Source organism: Miniopterus schreibersii (genome assembly GCF_964146895.1).
Source record: "Miniopterus schreibersii genome assembly, chromosome: 14".
NCBI classification, from domain to species: Eukaryota; Metazoa; Chordata; class Mammalia; order Chiroptera; family Miniopteridae; genus Miniopterus; species Miniopterus schreibersii.
In genome coordinates, this window is record NC_138114.1 from 48,644,554 (window position 1) to 48,663,388 (window position 18,835).

General features: G+C 51.1%; 1 protein-coding gene across 5 annotated transcripts in view; it reads right to left on the reverse strand.

Annotated features, from left to right (window-relative positions):
• The window catches only part of GFRA1 (GDNF family receptor alpha 1), a 168,464-nt gene extending 149,863 nt beyond the window's left edge, over positions 1-18,601 (reverse strand). Inside the window, exons 1-4 of one of the 5 annotated variants that reach the window (XM_081158378.1) lie at positions 18,532-18,601; positions 16,976-17,269; positions 15,898-16,191; positions 14,632-14,715 (exon numbers count right to left, since the gene is read on the reverse strand). In XM_081158378.1, coding sequence (XP_081014504.1) covers positions 14,632-14,715; positions 15,898-16,191; positions 16,976-17,015 — 418 coding nt within the window. In that variant the 5' untranslated portion in view covers positions 17,016-17,269; positions 18,532-18,601. Of the gene's footprint in view, positions 1-14,631; positions 14,716-15,897; positions 16,192-16,975; positions 17,270-17,391; positions 17,650-18,120; positions 18,137-18,477 lie in introns of those variants that run through there. The other 4 variants (XM_081158376.1, XM_081158379.1, XM_081158377.1 and 1 more) reach the window with 4 other exon arrangements.
• Between the last annotated feature and the right edge of the window lie 234 nt (positions 18,602-18,835).

The following is an 18,835-nucleotide window of genomic DNA, read 5'->3' on the forward strand; positions in this document are numbered from 1 at the left end:
ATCTCACCTTCCAAAGTCTAACCAAAAGATCCCTCTGGCTCCTTCTAATCCCAAAATTCTAGGGCTCATTGCTTCAGACTGTCTTGAATCTGTATCTCTTCCTACAGCTGAAGGAAAACCAAAACAACCAAAAGCAACTGGAACTGCAAAGTTCAGAAAGCAGTTTGCCACGTGTCATTTCATGCGAGCCTGCCAATGAGTCTACGAAGTACCTAGGGCGGGTGTGAACATGACCCCAGCTCACAGTGCAGGAAACTGAGGCTGGAAGGGCTGAGGGCTGAGGGTTAGGAGCACAGGGTTGTCATCGAAAAGCAAGCGAATTAAATCCCTAGTCTGCCAGCACTTGCACTCCAGCGGCTTCTTTTTCCCAGATGGGTGCAGTTGGTCCTTCTCAAATGTGACAATGACGACAATGGGCTGAGCAAACCACGCAGGCCCCACAGTCCCTGCCACGGTGCATTCCGATGTTGAGGCGCACCGGCTGACTCCTGCCACTGAGTCCTAACCACCCCACGATGACTCTCCGGCCCCATGTCACACGGACCTTCCCCACTGCTCCCGCACCCACACGGCCTCTCCCCGTCTCTTCCGTCAACCGAGGGCCTGGAGTGGGTGGAGGGCATAAAAGACTCCACCAACCCCAATGTTCTCTGATTACTTTCCTTTGTGTTGTCTTTTATGAAAGAGGCAAATCGATAGAAAACATAAACCCATCCCTAAAAGGGAACTATCACTTGAGAATTACATTTTGAGATCATGCATTGGAAGTGCCACAGGGCAACGTCTGTCACTTGGGTCACAGTCAAACACAAAGTCTCTGGTTTAGAAACAGCTGTTATGCTGGCCTTGAATTGTAGAGTTGTGACGTGCAGCCATGGGTGCTTTCTGTGTAAGGTACACGAGTCCCCCCCTCCCCCAAAAGCAGAGGTCATGGCCCTAAAGCCTCCTAGTGCCCCCACGACCCCCAGCATAGCTCCCTCCTGACCCCTGCTGGTAGCCTTTCCCTGTTCGCTGGCCACCCTGTTTGCAGAGCCTGCACCAGGCTTTTGCCCACCTGGGGAGGGGGGACCTTTGACGTCCACTAACAATGCACTTCAGCCAGTGCTCCGAATGGCCAGTTCTTCTTTGTCATTTAGGTCTCAGGGCAAAGTCACCTCCTCAGAGTGTCTCTCCTTTGCTGGCCTATTGGTCTGGCTTCTTCAGAGCATTTACTGCCATCAAAAACCACTTGTTTGTTTTAACTGGTTATGTCCCCTCCACTAGACTGAGTTCAGGGGTCTCGTCTGCCCTGTCCATGCCCATTTCCCCAATACCTAGCACACTGTCTAGCCCACAAAAGGTTGTCTTGGTAAATGTTTCTTGATGGGCTGAAGGAAGAACCATCCAAATATCCGTGGCAAAGCATCAGAGAGCTCGTGGCTGGTAGAAACTGGGAAGTTCCCCAGGAAATCATCTAGGTCTGGCATTCTAATATTAGAAAGATGTCAGTTTCTTGTTAAAATACAAAATAGTGCTTAGACCAGAGAAACCATCTTGCATTGGGTTGCTTTTGTTCTTGACCTAACAATCAAAAAGGCAACGAGCAGAATAGCATGGAAGGAACTAGGCCACTGGAATCGGACAAACTTGGCTGCAGTTCAGAATCTTCCAGCAACTAGCTGTATGGCCTTAAGCTAGTCACTGGGCTTCTCTGAGCTTTGGTGTCCTTTTATGTAAAAATGTGAAGAACCCCCCCACCCACTACCCCCCATTCTGGGCAAACACTCAGAGCTTTTGTAAGGATTAAATGAAATAACCTATGAAGGCATCTCCTATCCCACTGCTGGGCACCCAGCAGGCATTCCACAATTAGTGTTTTCACAATTGTCCTCTGGCGACCACAGCCAAACTTGACACTGACCCTGGGGCTGGGCCTTGAGTTCCTGGGGACCGTCACAGCTAAACCTTCAAGTCTGAGGAGGCTTCCCATGGAAATCTCGACCCTTACTGGCTATGCCTATATTCCTAGGGGGCAATCTTATCCCAAGAAGGGTATTTCCAAGAGCCAGCTCTTTGGTAAAGGTACCTATGACCAACCAGCTGGAATTCAAGAAGTAGTTGCCACCAAACCCCAAAGGAAGTCATTTCCAGACACAGCCCTTCTGAGAGAGGATCCAGAGGAATCTCAAACCCCGCCAACGGGGACAGGGAAGAATGGGTTGTGCTCAAGAATTCTGACCCTCACCTGACCCCATGCACAATCTAGCAGCAGTGAGCTCACTTTCTCTGCAGTGACACAGCCACCAACAGCTGTGGAATGTCACAAACAGGGCTGCTGGGTCTGAAGCTACCCCTCCTCCACCACGAGAGGGAAGAAAGCACGTTTCTGAGCCTCCATTTCTTTGTTTTGCTTATGAGGAAGAAATGTCGACAAGATATAGGATATGCCGCTCTGTTTGCCACCCAAATGCACAGAACGTAATTTTATAGGAAGCTACACCCGCTTAATTGTGATGCATTAAGTATTATGTTCATTGTTTCTGAAACTGGGTGGAAATGAATAATTTATTTCAGACAAAGGAAACTCCTGAATATGAAATGCTTCATCTTTTAAAATTACAATTTGGAAGACAAGAATGAAAAAATACCCCAAGTTAGTGAACCTTATACTGCTAATAGAAAACAATGCTTGGACTGTTTCTACTTTGTTTGCAAACATTTTTTTTTTTTGTAAACAAAATTTAATACAACATCCTCGAGAATCATCAGGAAAGAAAAACACTAGGTTTTCACCATGCTCACAGCTGCTCAACACAGGGCCAGCACATCCAACGTTAATATTCTGAGCTGGGGGAACACCTTTCCTTTCCCCTAAAGTTTCTGGGCTCCCCTGGAATCCACCCCCCACATCCCTGCAGCCCAATCTCTGCACCTCCTTCCAGAGCTTGCTTTCTGGCATCCAAGTCCCCTGGGTCTCTTCTCCTGCCCTCCCCCTCCGAGGCACTTCACTCCGCTCCGCTTTCTTCTGGGCTCCATCACCTCCCCAGGACCAGCACAGTGCCGGGCACAGAGCAAGCTCTCAGATAATGTGACTACTGTTATTTTTAGAGAAGATGATCGATGTTTGGGACTGAATTGCATTGGTGATTGTCATTTCCTGCGTGGCTATCAGTCTCTCTCTCTCTCTCTCTCTCTCTCTCTGTCTCTCTCTCTCTCTCTCTCACACACACACACACACACACACACACACACAGCAGAAGAAGCCTATATCCACTCAAGTAATCCACTGTTCCTATTTCATGCTAATGAGCTGGGAGCAGAGGAAGAAGGAATTGGGGGTATTTAAAGGGAGGAGACTGGCAGTCACTCACCTACCATTTACTGAGCATTCTCAAGTGCTCTTTCTAAGTGTTACCTCCAGGAACCTTCGGAATTGGGTGCTATTATTACCCCATTTACAGACTGAGGACCTAGAACAGAGCAACTCTGAGCCATGGCCGCACAGCTGGAACGTGGAATTCAAATCTGGGTGTGTTGAACCCCCAAGACTTGCTCTTTACCACGATTCTTCTGTATTTCACAATTTCCTGGGCCCATCAGGACCTCATCCCCTGCCCTTCCCAGGCCTCACCCCAATCTTTGGAATGAACGCAGATGGTCTGCCTGGTGGTTTGATGTAGGAGTGTGGCCTGGCTCTGGGTGTGTTCCTGCCCAAGATCAGCTGCAGACCTCTTCCCGCCCCCACCCCCACCATGTCATTAAAACAATGTCATAAACACACCCGGGCTCCAGGGCACACAGAGAGGGTTCAGTGACTCCTTAGGAGCCAGCTCTGTGGCTGCCGTAATTACTGGCTGCGTCCCAAGAGCCTCCCTCCTGCACCCTCCCTCACCAGCGTGCCCCGGGGTGAGCGGGCATCTCTTTCGATTAAGACAACTCCCCGCATTTAGAAGCTTGGGGTTCTTACTCAGACGCTCTCCTGCCAAATGTGCTGAAGAGAGTCGAAAATTTGACGGAAAAACTCCCAGGCAAGACACAAGACTGGGGAGCTAGAAGAATTAAATAGAATATAGAAAATAATAAAGAAACAAGCCATACATCGAGTCCAGTACCTGTCAGGGGACCAAAGGTCCACAGAGAGGGTGGGTAGGGCCATCCCTTCTGGCCAAGACAGCGCCGCCCTGGGGATCCACCCACACTGGCCTGAGCCACTGTCCCCAAGTCAAAAAGCAGAAGCCCATCCTGAGTCCAGAACAGGGGGCAGCACTGGGGGTGGGGGCGGGGCAGTGCAGAAAGGCAGGTGGGGAGCCACGACTGTCCACATTGCCACCGCCCACTGACCCTCAGCAAAATGCTCGCTAATCCTCCATGCAGTCTGTGCACCTACCTCTCGTGGCCTCTCTCCTGTCACGTCCGTGTGAATGGTGCACAGCTTGGGTTCTGCAGCCCCAGCTCCTGAATGACAGTGTGCTCTTGCCATTCCTACCTGTGTGCCTGTGGACAAGTTCCTTACTTGGGCCTCAGTTTCCTGATCCATGAAACGGGGCTAAGAGTACCAACCACTCAACAAGGTTGCCACAAGTTACTACCTACGGAACACCTAGCTCATGGCTTCTCACAGCTTTTGCAGCATCGCTTTTATTTCTCTTGAGGTCTCATGGACAGTGTCCTCATTGCCAGCCGGGAATGTGTTTAGGGTTTCAGCCTGGTCACTCCTTTTCCCATTCAAGTGCCACCTGCCATGTCCTAAGCACGCAAGGAAAGAACAGAGTTCCACGGAGGACCCGCCGGAACCCACTGATCTCCGGTATCTCCTTCAAGAGTGTATTTGAACTCATATAACAGGGATCGATGAAACATTTCATAAACACGGGCTTTAGGAAACCTGCCGGTCTGTTCCTGCAAAGAATGTAATCAATACTTATTTTCATACATTATTAACTGTACACAAAACGGCAACGTGCAAAGGGCAACAGAGGAGCGGCTGGCGTGGCGCTCCGGAGACCATCCAGAGGGACTGGAAGGGACGTGGCATTGGCTTGGGGGGACCAAGGAACAGCACATGAGGTCACCTGAAAGTGGAACTAAACTGTGTATTCCTTTCCTTAGCACTGCGTAATGCTATTTATATGACAACACGACCAAAAAAATGGCCCCAGGCATTTTGCTCTACTTTAGGAGCCTTCCATCTCACACGGAAATGAGAAAAGATATAATCCAGAAATTGCTTCTTTGGTTAATATTTCTGCAGTTCTGCAGGGATGCATTTAATAATGTGCAGGTTCCAGATTTCAGCTGTCAATTAGGAACGCACCAGAATGCAGGGTAAATATTAAAATAATAGATATTGGCTTATATTTCAACCCCAAGGGCACTTTGTCAAACAGTAATTTAGGTGGAAGACAGGGGAGAAGAAACTGGGAATAGGAGGGAAGGGACTCGATATCTCCTCCTTAGTAAGAGAGCCAGGTCTGTGCTTAAAATTTCATCCCGTAACAGCAGAAAGAGCACAGACTTTGGAGATGCAGGAACAAGATGTGAACCTGAACTCTTCCACTTACCCGCTGTGCGGCCCTGAGAAAGTTACTCAGCTTCTCTGAGCTCAGGTTTCCTCCTCAGGAATCAGAGATGATTCCTAGCTTTTAGTCATGGCTGGGGACCAAAAGGAAACAATGCCCAGGAACAGGCTGCCCAGGGCAGGGCACTCAGCAGGGGCTCCCAAGGGTTTTCCTCTCCCTACACTGACCTCTCCTCAAAAGGGAGCTCAGGTTTGGAGATGACACAGCTCTGGGACTGAGGAGCAGAGTCCCAGAGGGAACTGTGGTTTGACCAAAAAGAGGCCATTTGACCAAATGATTAAAAGTCTGTCATATGCTAATGCTTGGACGGGGTGGACCTCGGGCCAATTTAGTGGGAGCAAATTGCAATTGATTTTCGAAGAAATTGCTTGTTCCCGTGCCTTTGCTCAGCTGTGTCACACTCGCTCACACACAGCTGCCTTTGTCACAGCCAGAGCCATCTGAAACATGTGACAAGGAAGACCTTTTTGAGGCAAAATGTTAAAAAATATAGACATCCACACTCACACACACTATAAATACACGCACACGTGAGCAGGCACATAGACGAATGTATCTACGTCTGTGTGTGCATGTTTATATACATGCCCAGAGGGCTCAAATTTAGACAAAATTCTGCACCACGGTTGTATCCTTCTGCAGGTTTTGCAAATCCCTCTGTGGTTGGAGAGCTACCCTGAGTCATTTTTATTTTTGCAACAACCTACTCTTTGACTAGAACCATGAAACAGCACACCCCTGAAATCTCTCCAGCCCTGTCCATAGGAGTCCCTGGATGTGAAAATGGTTAAAAGATCACAGGAGATAAAAAATAAGAATAAAGGTTAGCAACGGCTGCTTTCACCCCCAATTTCTGATATGGTGATAGGCCCTCTTAGAACATTAATTAGAATGGAAAGAGAGATGAAAGAAATGCCCAGGGGGTATAATAAATTAGCCTCTTATGCAAATCACCCATTCCTTTTCCTCACTGACCCAGCTAGTTGAGTCTCTAAATTACAGGAAGTGGTTAGCTTCTTTAACAAAAATCCCAGATAAAGGATTAAATTTTTTTTTAAATCTGAGGGCAAGGCGGGCTTAAAGCAACAAATAATTTCTCAGTTTCCCTCGCAGGCAAGTCCAAAGGGGGCCAAAGGATGTGAAAAATTAACGTTCCAGCCACTGGTTTCTGTTGCCAAACAGAGACTTATTAATGAACCCTTAGAAACAGTTCCAAAACAATGGACAACAGTGCATAAGTCAAGTCCACGGCTGTGGTTCTCAGCCTCACTGCGTAAAAACGTCCTGTGGCATCCTACAGGGCCACAGACCTGAACGGGTAGAGGGCAATTTAAAAGAGAAATGGGGAAATGCCGGGGTATGGAGAGTTTCAAACATCAACTTAAAAACAAACACGCACCTCGCTTTACTTGTCTTCACCGCCCTAGACAATTTATGTTCTACTGTCCTGGAAATGTGTGGAACTCTCTGTTTTCTTATCAAATACGGGGATTGGACTACAACGACCCCCAAAAGTCCCACCGCAGCTACAGCCCAGGGATTTTGTTTTTCCCTCTGTAAAACTAACACGGCGCTTTTGAACACTTGATTTGTTTAAATAAAATCTTAGGCCCTGCATTTTGTCTACTGAACCCACTCCTGGCTCCGCTTTCCTCTGTCCTGGTCTCAGTTTCCCTTTGTCCCCATGTCCTTCCCTTCCTTCCTTATTTTACCTTCTTCCCTGGATTGAAATGAGATGCTATAAATAAATTATGGTTCAGAGTAAGGTATGTATTTAACAAGCCATCCTTTATAAATGTTATTAACGCGATAACTACATATGCCAAGTTTCTTCCATATGAAGAAAGTGCTAGAAGGAAAATAGTGAGTCTCAGGATAATTCACAATGCAACAAGCAGGCTCTCAGAGAAAGACGGAAAATACGTTGAGGACGATTCTTGTCCCCTGCTTTTTTTTTTTTTTTAATAAAAAGATGCCTCTCAGGAGGGGTAGACACTTGCCCAGGGTCACCCAGCTAGTGAGAGGCAAAGCTGGAAGCCTGACTCCTGGACCAGTGCTCTTTGGACCAAACAATCCAGAGTTGATACTTTCTCTTGAGAATTCGGTACAGTATCCCAGAGGGGGGAAAAAGAAAGAAAAGCCCATCCTTTGGAAAGAATAAGCTTCGACAGCAGAAAATTAAGAGATGGCAGAAAGCAATGCTTCAGAGGACTATGGAGAAGACATGAGGACAGACGTACTGGCTATAAATAATTCTGAGCCTTGTAACGATCTTTAGCTTGCACAATTACTTGTCGCTCACTGGTGTTTTATCTCCCCTCTCTGGTAAGGGGGCTACAGTCACTCTATGCAAGATGCTTGACTGTCTCCACCTTCCCAGCCTTCACGGGGCATTGAGGCCTCGGCCATAAGGATCTACATACTGGGGAGACCTGCTGCTTTAGTCACCTTCTCGAGGTTGACAGTTAATCATAATAATAAAATTTGCCTTTAGGAATTGGTCAGTGTCACAAGAAGACACAGATTTCCTCAGGTCTATGTGTGGACTATGACTCCATTTTTGTAAAAAAAGAAAGAAAAATATATTTGTATATATATATGTATACACACACACACATATATATAGGAAAAATCTAAAAGGCTCCTATCAACATGTTTATAGTGATTATCTTTGGGAGCTGGCACTGTGGGCGATTTCAATTCATTTTCCTTTTGGGCCTGTTTATAATATCTTATTGTTCTACAGTAAAAACCGATTGCCGAGGGGCCCAAGATGGACAGGATAAAAACCCAAAGTAGTGGCCTGTGAAAGTGAAATGTGAGTGTACTTAGCACAGCCCGTGGAGACGGAAGCATCTCCCAGCTGTAAGCATGCCCTTCTCCGGGAGCAGTAATTCTTCCTGCTCCAAGGGGCGTTGGAGAGGAGATTTATGGGGAGAGGTTAGGAGAATGGGAATCAGTCAAGTGAGAAGGGAAGGCTGATCACAAGAATCCTTAAGCACAGGAAGAGCTCCCACCCCAGAGATCACCGGATGCAGCAAACTCGCCTCCGACCAGAGAGCAGAGGGAAAGAGTCCCAAAGGAACAGGGGGTTCCGAGCAGCAATAAGGGAGACCTTCCGCAAAGGGGACTAAAGACTCAACCTGAGTTAGGAAGAGACAGAACTTTCCTCCAGGCCCAATAGATAGAGGGTAGATTTTTCATTTCTTGGCCCAGGTAGTCTATGAGCAGCCTTCCTAAAGGTTCAGGATTGCTGTCCTTTTTAGGACATTGAGCCATTGTTCCAAGATCAGGGTATACGATTTGCTGAAGAGAGTTCCAGTCTTGGAGTCAACAGCTAACATGGCCTGGGCACAGCATTAAAAACGACTGAGATTTATCAAGGACCAGAAGTGTTTCAGGCATTACTCTAGGTGTTTCACATATTGCATCTTTAATTCACAAGAACCTATAAGGTAGGAATTACCAACATCACATTTTACATCCAAGGAGCCTGAGGCACAGTAAATGACCTGCCCAAGCCAAAGTGAGTGGCAGAGCTAAGATGTAGCCAGGCTGATGGGACTCCAGAGCACATGTTCCTCCTCCAGGGGCAGCACGTGCAAAGCCGTGAAGGCAAGAAGATGCCTGGAGCGCTGTTGGGACAGCAGCTGGTCGACCCCGCTCGTTGGGACACAGGTTGGCTGGGGTAAGACAGATCCATTAAAAGAGAGGAATATAGGGAGGAAGACTGAAGCCAAGTCCCCAAGGTGCCAAGATAAGACCTGGCAATGAGAAGCCAGGTGGAACTGAGAGAAACTAGACACAGGGAGGCCAGTAAGGCCAGTGTAAAGTTCAAGCGAGAGCCAAGAAGGGAATGGAGAGAGGACAGCAATTCACAAGACAGCAGGTAATTTCAGCAGGACTTGGGGATGGGTCCAGCTGAAGGCATGAGGATGGTGGAGGGGGTGGAGATGACCCCAAAGCTGATCACTTAGGCTGATAATGCCACTGTGTAAGACAGGAGACTGGGGAAAGGAAGGGTGTAAGGAGAAATGATGAGAGATGATGAGATCCACTGTGGATGTGCTGAGTTTGGAGTAAGTGAGATAAATCCAGATGGAGTCATCCAGGATTCTGCTGGAAATACTGGTTTAGAGCTCAGGAGAGGTTGGAATAGGAGGGAAGACGCTTGAGTCATGGGTGTGAGTGGTGGCCGAAGTCCTAGGAATGGATAAGGTTTGTCCAGAGAGTATAAAGAACAGAAAGAACGCAACACTGGCCTCCTCTACGGCAGTGGCATGTCCTGGCTGAAGTCCTGGAGGCCACCCTCAAGCAGTGTGGCCCTGACCAAACTGTTTCCCCTCTCTGAGCTTCAATCCTGTAAAAGCAGAGAGTCACACTAGGCCCTTCTCTGATATTCACGGTTAATGGGAAGCCTGCTCAGGGCCAGGAAGGATGCTCCATGCTGAGAAGACACCCAGCGTAACGTGCAAGTCCTGGGCTTTCTAGTGGGAAAGGCAGACACATAAATAAGTCCTCCCCATATGCTGTGATTAACAGCTATCATAAAGACCAGAGCAAAAGGCAGCAGGAAAGAGCCCTGAGTGGAAGAGCCTGTCAGGGAGAATTGCAGCATGGCCCTGAGAGATGAAATTTGATCTTGGTCTTGAAGAACTAATAGAGACTTCCCAAACAGAGGCAAGGCCATGTGCAAAGGTACAAGAAAGTGAATGCACACAAGTACCCGGGGAATGGATTGCTCGGTGAGCTGGAGTGGAGAGGAGGTGGTGGGGCCAAGCTGGCCTGCTAAGGAGTTTACCATATGCCAGAGTTGATAACCAGCAAGATAATTAGCTGTTTTAGAGAGCTGAGTGGAAAGGAAAGGACCACTATCCACCCCTAGCAGCTGGTATTTACAAACGCTTCTCTCTCATCATGACCTGACCAGACACCGGATGACCTTATAAGGCTCTCCTTCAACATGCAAAATTTTTAAGAAACTTTTTTTAATAGTGACATAAATATGATGATGCACTATAACAGAAATGCTAACTATGGCTAATTATCCATAGCAGCATTCTGCAGGGGGGAAAAGGAGCCAGGTTTAAAAGAGAGTTTAGAGTCATCTCATCCTGGGGCAAACCGTTCCTTGGGAAGCATTCTCAAGAGGCTCAGGCTCCCTGGGAAGGTCTCAGCCACTCCTGGGACTTGGGAGGAAACAATGACAGGGCCAGAGAGCTGGCAGCTTGTCTCCCACCAAATCGGATGTAGGCTGTTCAGATCCTGACATCACTCTTCCCCCACGATCTAGCCACTTGGTTCTTGTTTGCAATTCCACCGACTTCAATTATATTCTAAGAAGGCCTGGCATCTCTTGATTCCTCTCTACAAAGTCCAACCTCCCGATCAATACTTTTGAACCTTGGAGCCCTCTTTTCCTCTGGCTGCCGTCAAGGTGCTTATATCCGTTCCCCTCTGATCCCCCACCCTCAGGCTTTTCTTGGCACCCGACTCTGACTTTCAAAATCTCTCTGTTTTGTCTCCCCCTCCAGAGAGTCCAAATACATTGCCAACAAGTTCATCTTCCTTTCAGATCACTATTTCTTGCTGCCTCGTGAACTTCTGTGAAAAAGAAAATACCAGGCAGACTGAAGGTCAAAGAGCTGAGAGTCGTGGCTGCAGGAGACACCACAGGGTGGCTCCGTCCTCCTGGCCCCCATGACACTTTTCTGTGCTCTCTCCTCTCCTCCAACATCCTCTTGCACTGGCTCACTTTTTGCTTTGCACACTCCAGCTCCCTGCCTGATTCTTCATGTCCAAGACCCCTCAAAACTACACCGGCATCAACCCATAGTACAAGCACCTCCTGGAGCCCTTAAAAGTGCCCAAGAGCCCAGCCAGTGTGGCTCAGCAGTTGAGCATGGACCTAGGATCCAGATCAGGGTTCGATTCCCGGTCAGGGCACATGCCAGGGTTGCCAGCTTGATCCCCAGTAGGGGGCGGGCAGGAGGCAGGCAATCAATGACGACTCTCATCATTGATGTTTCTCTCTCTCTCCCTCTCCTCTCCTCTCTCTGAAATCAATAAATATACATTTAAAAAAAAAAAAAGTGCTGAGAGGCCCAATACTCCTGCTATCCAGTCTCCATAAGAGTGGTCCCCCCACCCTCTCGCCTGACTGGGCAGCCTCATTTCCCTTCCGCAGCTCAGGCTTCAGAACAGATGACAGTTTTTAGATCCGACCTTACTTTGACCTCAATATGGTCTTTTAACTGGTGATCGAGTAAACAATGGCGAAGATGTCTGCGGGTTTTGAGGAGTCGAAAGAAAATGGAAACTCAAGAACGTCAAACATGTCTAGTTCGGTGAGAGGATTCAGCTCACACTTAATGTATGTGGATAAACATTCTCTTCACGTTGGGCAGAGAAATCCAAATATGGAAACTGGCTGCTGCCATATCTGCAAAAGGCAGAGGCCCAGTTGTCCCGGTTTCCTCGGAGAGAGTTTCAAGACAGAAGAGATGTTCTAGAAACTCAGATTCAACCCATGAAAAGCAACATTTATCATCCTGCTCCTCTGTCTTTCTCCATGCTACCAATGCCAAGCTGGTAATATGCATTATTCAGTGACTTAAACTCTCTCAGGGCTCCATTTGGCTTTCCTGTACCCACTTAAGGCACAGAGTCACTGTCAGAAGTCAAAGCTCATTAGTGCTGGAACCTAAATCCAATGCCCTTGAGATATAAAATGTAGCTCTAGACAAGGGCTTCCTGGCTCTGATTAATTTGTCATGACTCCTGGGTTCTCTCAGGACAGGTCTCACAAGCTCAGGATCACATTTGCTATGAAAAGACACCTGGTTGAGGGAGGGATCCAGAAAATGAAGTAGTGAAACTGGGGCCAGGGAGAAGAATTTCCAGTACTCATCAAAGAAATTCAGATAAACCTGTGGGATCTGAGAATGACCCAGCCCCTTGGAGTGTATCATAAAAACTAGGACTGAAAAGACAATGCAAGAGCACCGTGGAAGCATTCTGGAGGTGACCTTGGTCTTCCCTCAGAATCATGGACTGTCGGGACAGGAGATTATTCATCCAATGGCCTCATTATACCAAGGAAAGAGATCTGGAGAGGGGAAATAAGTCTATTAAAGTCACATAGCAGTTCTGAAATTAAAACCCAAATGGCCCTTTCTCCTTGCCCACTTCTTCCCTCTCACTGTCCATGGGAAGGTCCATATCCTTCCAGGCATCAGTACAAAGACTGAAGAGTAAAGCATCCAAGGGTCAGGCCGCAGGCAAAACGCACTGCCCTTCAAAAACACTAGGAAGGCCAAGTTCACTCCTGCTACCCCATCCTAGCTCCTAGAGACCCGCTCCCGTGAGAGCCCAGATGGTCACATACACTTGTCCTGGCTGGGCCAAGGCGACAGGGAACATTAGCAGGGGCTTGGAGAGAAAATTTTCAGCATTCTTCAGGATAATGTATGAATGTCTGATATTAAACTTGTACCCTTATATCTTATCCCAAAACACACACACACACACACTTTTTCTCCAAACCAAAAGGAAGATAGAATAACAGAGAGGAGTGTTTCTCAAGCTTCATGAGCGTATGAAGCACCCAGCCCAGAGATCATCTTGAAACGCAAATTCTCATTCAGCAGGCCTGGGATGGAGCCTGAGACTCCACACCACTCACCATTCCCAGGTGATTCTATGCTGCTGCTCTGAGGCCCACACACTGAGTAGCTAGGGGCAGATGTTACACAATCTTGTAATCAAACAAATCTGGGTTTTAATTCTGGTTCCACCACTTAGGAGCTTTGTGATTCTTGGACTAGTTTCCTAACATGACACTGCCTCAACCGCCTCATCTCTGAAATGGAAATAAGAATACCTAAGAAGCACTTGATGATTATATAAGTTAACGACATGAAGCTTTTAACACAGTGTCTGGCACAGTATAATAAGGGCTTGGTAAATGTCAGTTGCTGGTGCCTCTAAGATTCATGAGGACGGGGACAACATCTGTCTGGCTCACTGCCAAAACCCCAATGGCTAGGACTAGTAGGTGCTCAGGGGATGTTTGTGAATGAAGAAACGTATCTATAATACACCCACACACAAGCTCAATATTTACACACTTCCTTGGTTCTATGGCTTTCTGTGGGGAAACATAAAATATTTAGGACACTAGAACACTCCCACCAGTAACAAACCAGCGTCTCAGAATCAAATTCAACACTAACCACCATGTATAACCACTGAAGACATATCATTTGTGATGCTATATATACTTGAGAAAATGTCTTCGCCGTAAACAAATAAAGACAACATCAGTGAGGAATCTGTACATCATTAAGAGAGATTACTGCCTCGCTCATTACTTATGCGGTTGTCTGCATGCAGATGTTATGACAAACTTAATTCGAAAACTAAGCTCATTTCCAAACCAAACGTAAAACTGCAAGGACAGACAAAACAATCCACTGTGAAGCGAGGTTATTTTTTAAAAGAGCCACCGGGGCAGTAATATATTCTCTTACATGTGCACACACTTGCTCAGGAAAAGTTAGAAACAAAAGAACTGTAAACAAATGGTAGAGCTTAATCTTTTAAAGCAGAGGCAGACGAGTAAATCCAAAATTCTTCAACAATCACAGATTATCTTCAGGCATCTCGTGAGGTGGCATCGTTTAAACAGATCTCGTGTCAGGGAGGCACTGTGCTGTGTATGGCACGTAGAGAAGAGAATACTATTGCCACCTACAGACAGAACTGGCACTCCCTTCGCAAGAGCTGGCCAATCATATTTTAATGTGAGGGGGGGGAAAAAATTCAACCAAGTCGCCTCCCTCCAACCTCTTTCAAACCACCACACCACATTACTTCATTTAGAATTTCTTTCAAGTCATACAATCAGCTCGAGGCATTCTGCCTCTCCATGAGCACCATCCTACTTCTAATTTCCCAGAAACACTGCGCCATTCAACTCCCTTCCTCTACGCTATTTGAGAGCCAAAGAGAACGCAAGCCAATGGATGTCAAGCAGAGAAGGGCCCCGGAGTGGAAGTGTAAATCTGCTTACCTGGTATGAAGGGGACCACCCGGAATATATCAGACAATCTGCTGTTTACTGGCTCATATGGGGAATCTTCGAGCAGATCGTTTCCTAAAAACAACAGGAAGACTGGGCTCAGATCTGGAACACAGACGTATTTCAGGTGGTTTTTGTTACTGAATCTGAATTCTAGTTATGTTATGATTGTGTAACAAAAAGATGCTGAAACTTTCAAAGATTTCAAATGCCTGTTTGGCCATGGTTGTTTTCCATTCCCTCTGCCTTTGTTGTCCCTGCCCTCCCCAGAGTGCCATAAAAACACTGAAGAGCAGCCCAGCCTGATCTTGCCAGAACACTCTCCCATTTTTGCAAAGGAATGAAGTCAGGGAGGAAGAAACCAGTGATATCACGTGCGCAGCTTGCCTCCAGGAGCCAATGGGAGAAAGGTGACTCACAGGAGGCCCCCATTCATTCCTTTGCAGGTACCCTGGCTATTAAACAGTCAAGTCTTTGAAATGGGTTTTCATTAGCAGGTTCTGGAGGAAGTGCCTGGCAGCCGATAGGACAATTGTGTCGATTACAAATTTTTGAGGTGTGTCTCAGTGGAGATGAAGGCACTGGATGTTTGTACTAGATTTACAACAGGAGCCACATCTGTCACACGGGGACCAAAAAGACAGCCATTAGAATGGATGGCTGTGACAAGGGGGCCTTCCCCTCTCTGAGCCACTTCTGTGTTAACCAAGGTTGAACCACACCACCTGGCTCAAGACTCAGCTAATCAAAGATGACAAATGGTTTTTCCCACATCAGCTTTTGATCAGGGAGGTAAGGATAGAATAGATTCCACTGGACCTTTGACGCTTAATTCTTTATCTTATGTCAGAACAGACAGAAGGACAGGCTAGAGGGGGCAAGTCCAGGCAAGGCGCAGGCAGTGCCAGTCTTTGTATCAGGAACTCTGGGAAGCCAGCTCTCCTTACTGAGAAGCTGCAGTTCCTGGGGTGGCCTTCAATGGGTTCCTCCTACTCCATGCTCTGACCAGGTTTCAAAGAGGTCAGTGGAGTCCCAGGGTGTCCCCCTCAGCCCCATTATGGGTTTTCCAACAACCAGGCCCCAACCATACAGCTGGGGAGGCAGCAAACACCAGCTGCTGCTGCTCTCCCTGGGGGCCAATGAGAGGTCCTCATTCTGCAGCTGGGAAGAAGTGAGTGGGAGATGAGGTCAGCCGGCCCCAGGGTGCGCGCGGGGGGGGGGGGCCTGGGGGGGGGGCCGAGGCCGGTGGGCGCGTACCCTGCAGGCTCTGGTACATGCTCCAGTAGATGCGCAGGCAGTTCTTCTCCTTCTTCATGCCCCGCTTGCAGCGGCAGTTATAGAGCGCCTTCTGCTTGAGGGCCTCCATGGCGCTGCGACACTCGTCCTTGGCCTCCAGGCCCGACGTCAGGCTGAAGTTGGTCTCCTTGCCCGCCACGCACTGCCTCAGCGTGCGGTACTTGGTGCTGCAGCTCTGCTCCTTCAGGCACTGGTCGCTGGCCTTCACGCAGTCCAGGCGGTCCCCGCCGCTCAGCTCCGCCGACAGCAGCACGTCTGGGGGGGGAGGGGGCGCGGGCGCGGTGAGCGCGGTCCGCGGGGCGCGGGGCCGCCCGGGGAGGGCGCGCGCGGCGCTAGGCGTCCCGGGAGCCCTGCGCCGGGAGCGGGCCCGCCCCCGCTGCACCCCGTGGTCCGCTTTCCCGCCCCGGGACCTCGGGCCGCCTGGGGCTCCTCCACCCCACCCTCCCCAGGCTCCGAGGCTTTGCGGACTTTTCGGGGTTTGCCCCAGAGTCCTCGCCGCCCACCGCGCGGGCCGGCCCCGCAGTCTCAGGGCCGAGCTGCGGGGGCCCCGGCTGCAGCCGCTCGCTCGGCCCGGCTCCGCCTGAGGCCGGAAGGGGGGCGCGCGGCGGGCCGGGCGAGGGGCGCGCGGCGGGCGAGCCCTGGCCCGCGGCCCGCCGAGCACCGGGGATGCTACTCGGGAAAAGTTTTCCCGGCCGAGTTTGTCTCCTGGCCCCGTGCTCGCCGACACCCCACCTGCCGGCCGCACCTCCGCCAGCTCCCCGGGACGCGCACGACGTCCCGGGTCCCAGGCTGGAGGGCTTCGCACCCCTTTAGTTCCCACCAGGCGAAGGCCGTGGGCCACCGCCGAAAATAAAAGCCGAGCACGGAAAGCTGCGGGCCACTGCGCGTCGACACCGCCCCCCGGCCCGGGGTGCTGGAGATTCAGGATCCCCTTCCCCAAAACGAAACTTCGCCCTCCCACACCCACCGCGCCCCGCGCCGCGGGGACGCCTCCGGAAGACCCGGAGCGTTAAGAAACCCAGCGGCAGCCTCGACTTACCCAGAAGCGGCAGCGCGAAGTACAGAGTCGCCAGGAACATGGTGCCGGCGCGCGGCAGGTCCCCACCTCCCCAGAAAATCCCGGGGCGCCGCCGGGTCTCGCCGAAGGGGCTCAGGGCGCAGCGATCCCCGGACGGCCGCGCTGCTCTGGCCGCCCGAAGTTCAGCTCCATCCAGCGCGCGAGCAAACCCCGGGTCCGTCCGCCGCCACCGCCGCCGGCGACTCAGCTCCGGGAGGGCGGCTGGCGCGGGGACGCGAGGCGGTTCCGCTTTTAGGGGTTCAGGTCCGACCCCACCTGGAAGGGAGAGCGCGCTTTCAAAGGAGAGCCCAGAGCGCTGGAGCCTCCCCTGCCCCGCTGCCCTCCTCTGCTCCCGCCTTGGAGGACTTTCCAGAGCCCGGGGGAGGGCCCACCCCTACCCGTGTCTGGGCGCCGGGAGGGGGGCGGGGGGCGTGTGCGCGTATTCCCGGGAGCCTCCCGCACCCACAGAGGGGGAGGGGGCCGGAGAGGCCGGGCGCGGGCTCCCAAAGTCCAAGGGGGTGTCTATCGGGTCCAGCCCGAGAGGCTGAAGGCGAGCGAATAAATAAACAGCGTTACTTTGCGAGCGCCGAGCGCCCAGCCGGCCGCTGCCCGGAGTCGGAGCTCGGCGGCGGCGGCTCGCTCGCCAGCCCTGGCGCGGAAAGAGCCCCTTCTCCCGGGAAGTTCGCCACCCCCTCCTCGCGCCAGCTCGCTGGCTCCGCCGCCAGCCCTCCCCACCCAAACCACCAATCGCTGCCCCCCATCGCCGTATCCCCTCCTCCCCGGTTCGCCTTCTTTCAGAGGCAGCCGGGCGACGGAGAACCGACTTCCCGGCTCCAGCTGAAACCCAGCCCGTGCGCCCCACCCGCCGCGCGGCCTCGGCTCCCTCCCCAGCGTCCGCGCCTCGCACACACACGAGCCCAGCGCCCTGGACTCGGGCGCATCAGGGCCACCAGCCCGGGCGAGCGCGCCGGCCCGCAGTCCTGGAGCGCCAGGGCAGGTGCAGCCCCGCGCGCACCCCGGGGCCCCAAAGTTGAGGGGGGTCTGCCAGAGGGAAGGAGGGGTGTGGGGGAGCGGCGACAGATCCCTAAATCGACAGAATGAGAAAACTCCCTCCAAATGCCACCAACCTGGACTCCACCAACCGTGTCCAGCTGCGGCGAGGAGCCAGTTTATTTATTTATTATTTATTTTACGGGGGTGTCCCCGCCCCCTCCTTCCCTTTCCGGGCTCAGTCGTCTGCGCTAGGAAGAAGGATGCGGTAACCTTTGAGATCTCAGAGGATCTGGTTGGGCCAGGACGGTTTCCAAGCAGAGCCCCCTAGGGCTCAGATGCCGGTTAGGGATGCTGGCGGTTACGCGGAGCTGCGCGAAGGACAGCGGGCTCGGAGACCAGGTTTCTTTGCCAGGGGACCCTCGGTCTGCTCCTGCTCCTGCTCCCTCCGGACCCCAGCACGCTGCCCGCCCCCTCCGGTACTCGATACTCGCCCTCTGGGACGCCTCGGAAGAACACACTCGCCCGCGGTGGGACCCGGGACCCACCCGGCAAGCGCAGGACGCGCAGCGCTACGCAGCCGGCCTCCAGCGCTGCCTCTCCTCTCTCTCCGTCTCTCTCCCCCTCTCTCTCCCTCTCCCTCTCTCCCTCTCTCTCTCTCGCTCACACACACACAAAAGGGCACTGTGCACGAGGACTTTTCCGCCCTACTGCAATCAAGCCAGACCCCCTTTCCCGACACAAACTTTTTCCCCACGTCACTCGCGGCTGTGACTCAAGACTTGGCGCGTTGGAGACGCACTCAGACCCGGGCCCTCCGAGCCCGGCTCGCGGGGCACCCACCCACTCGTC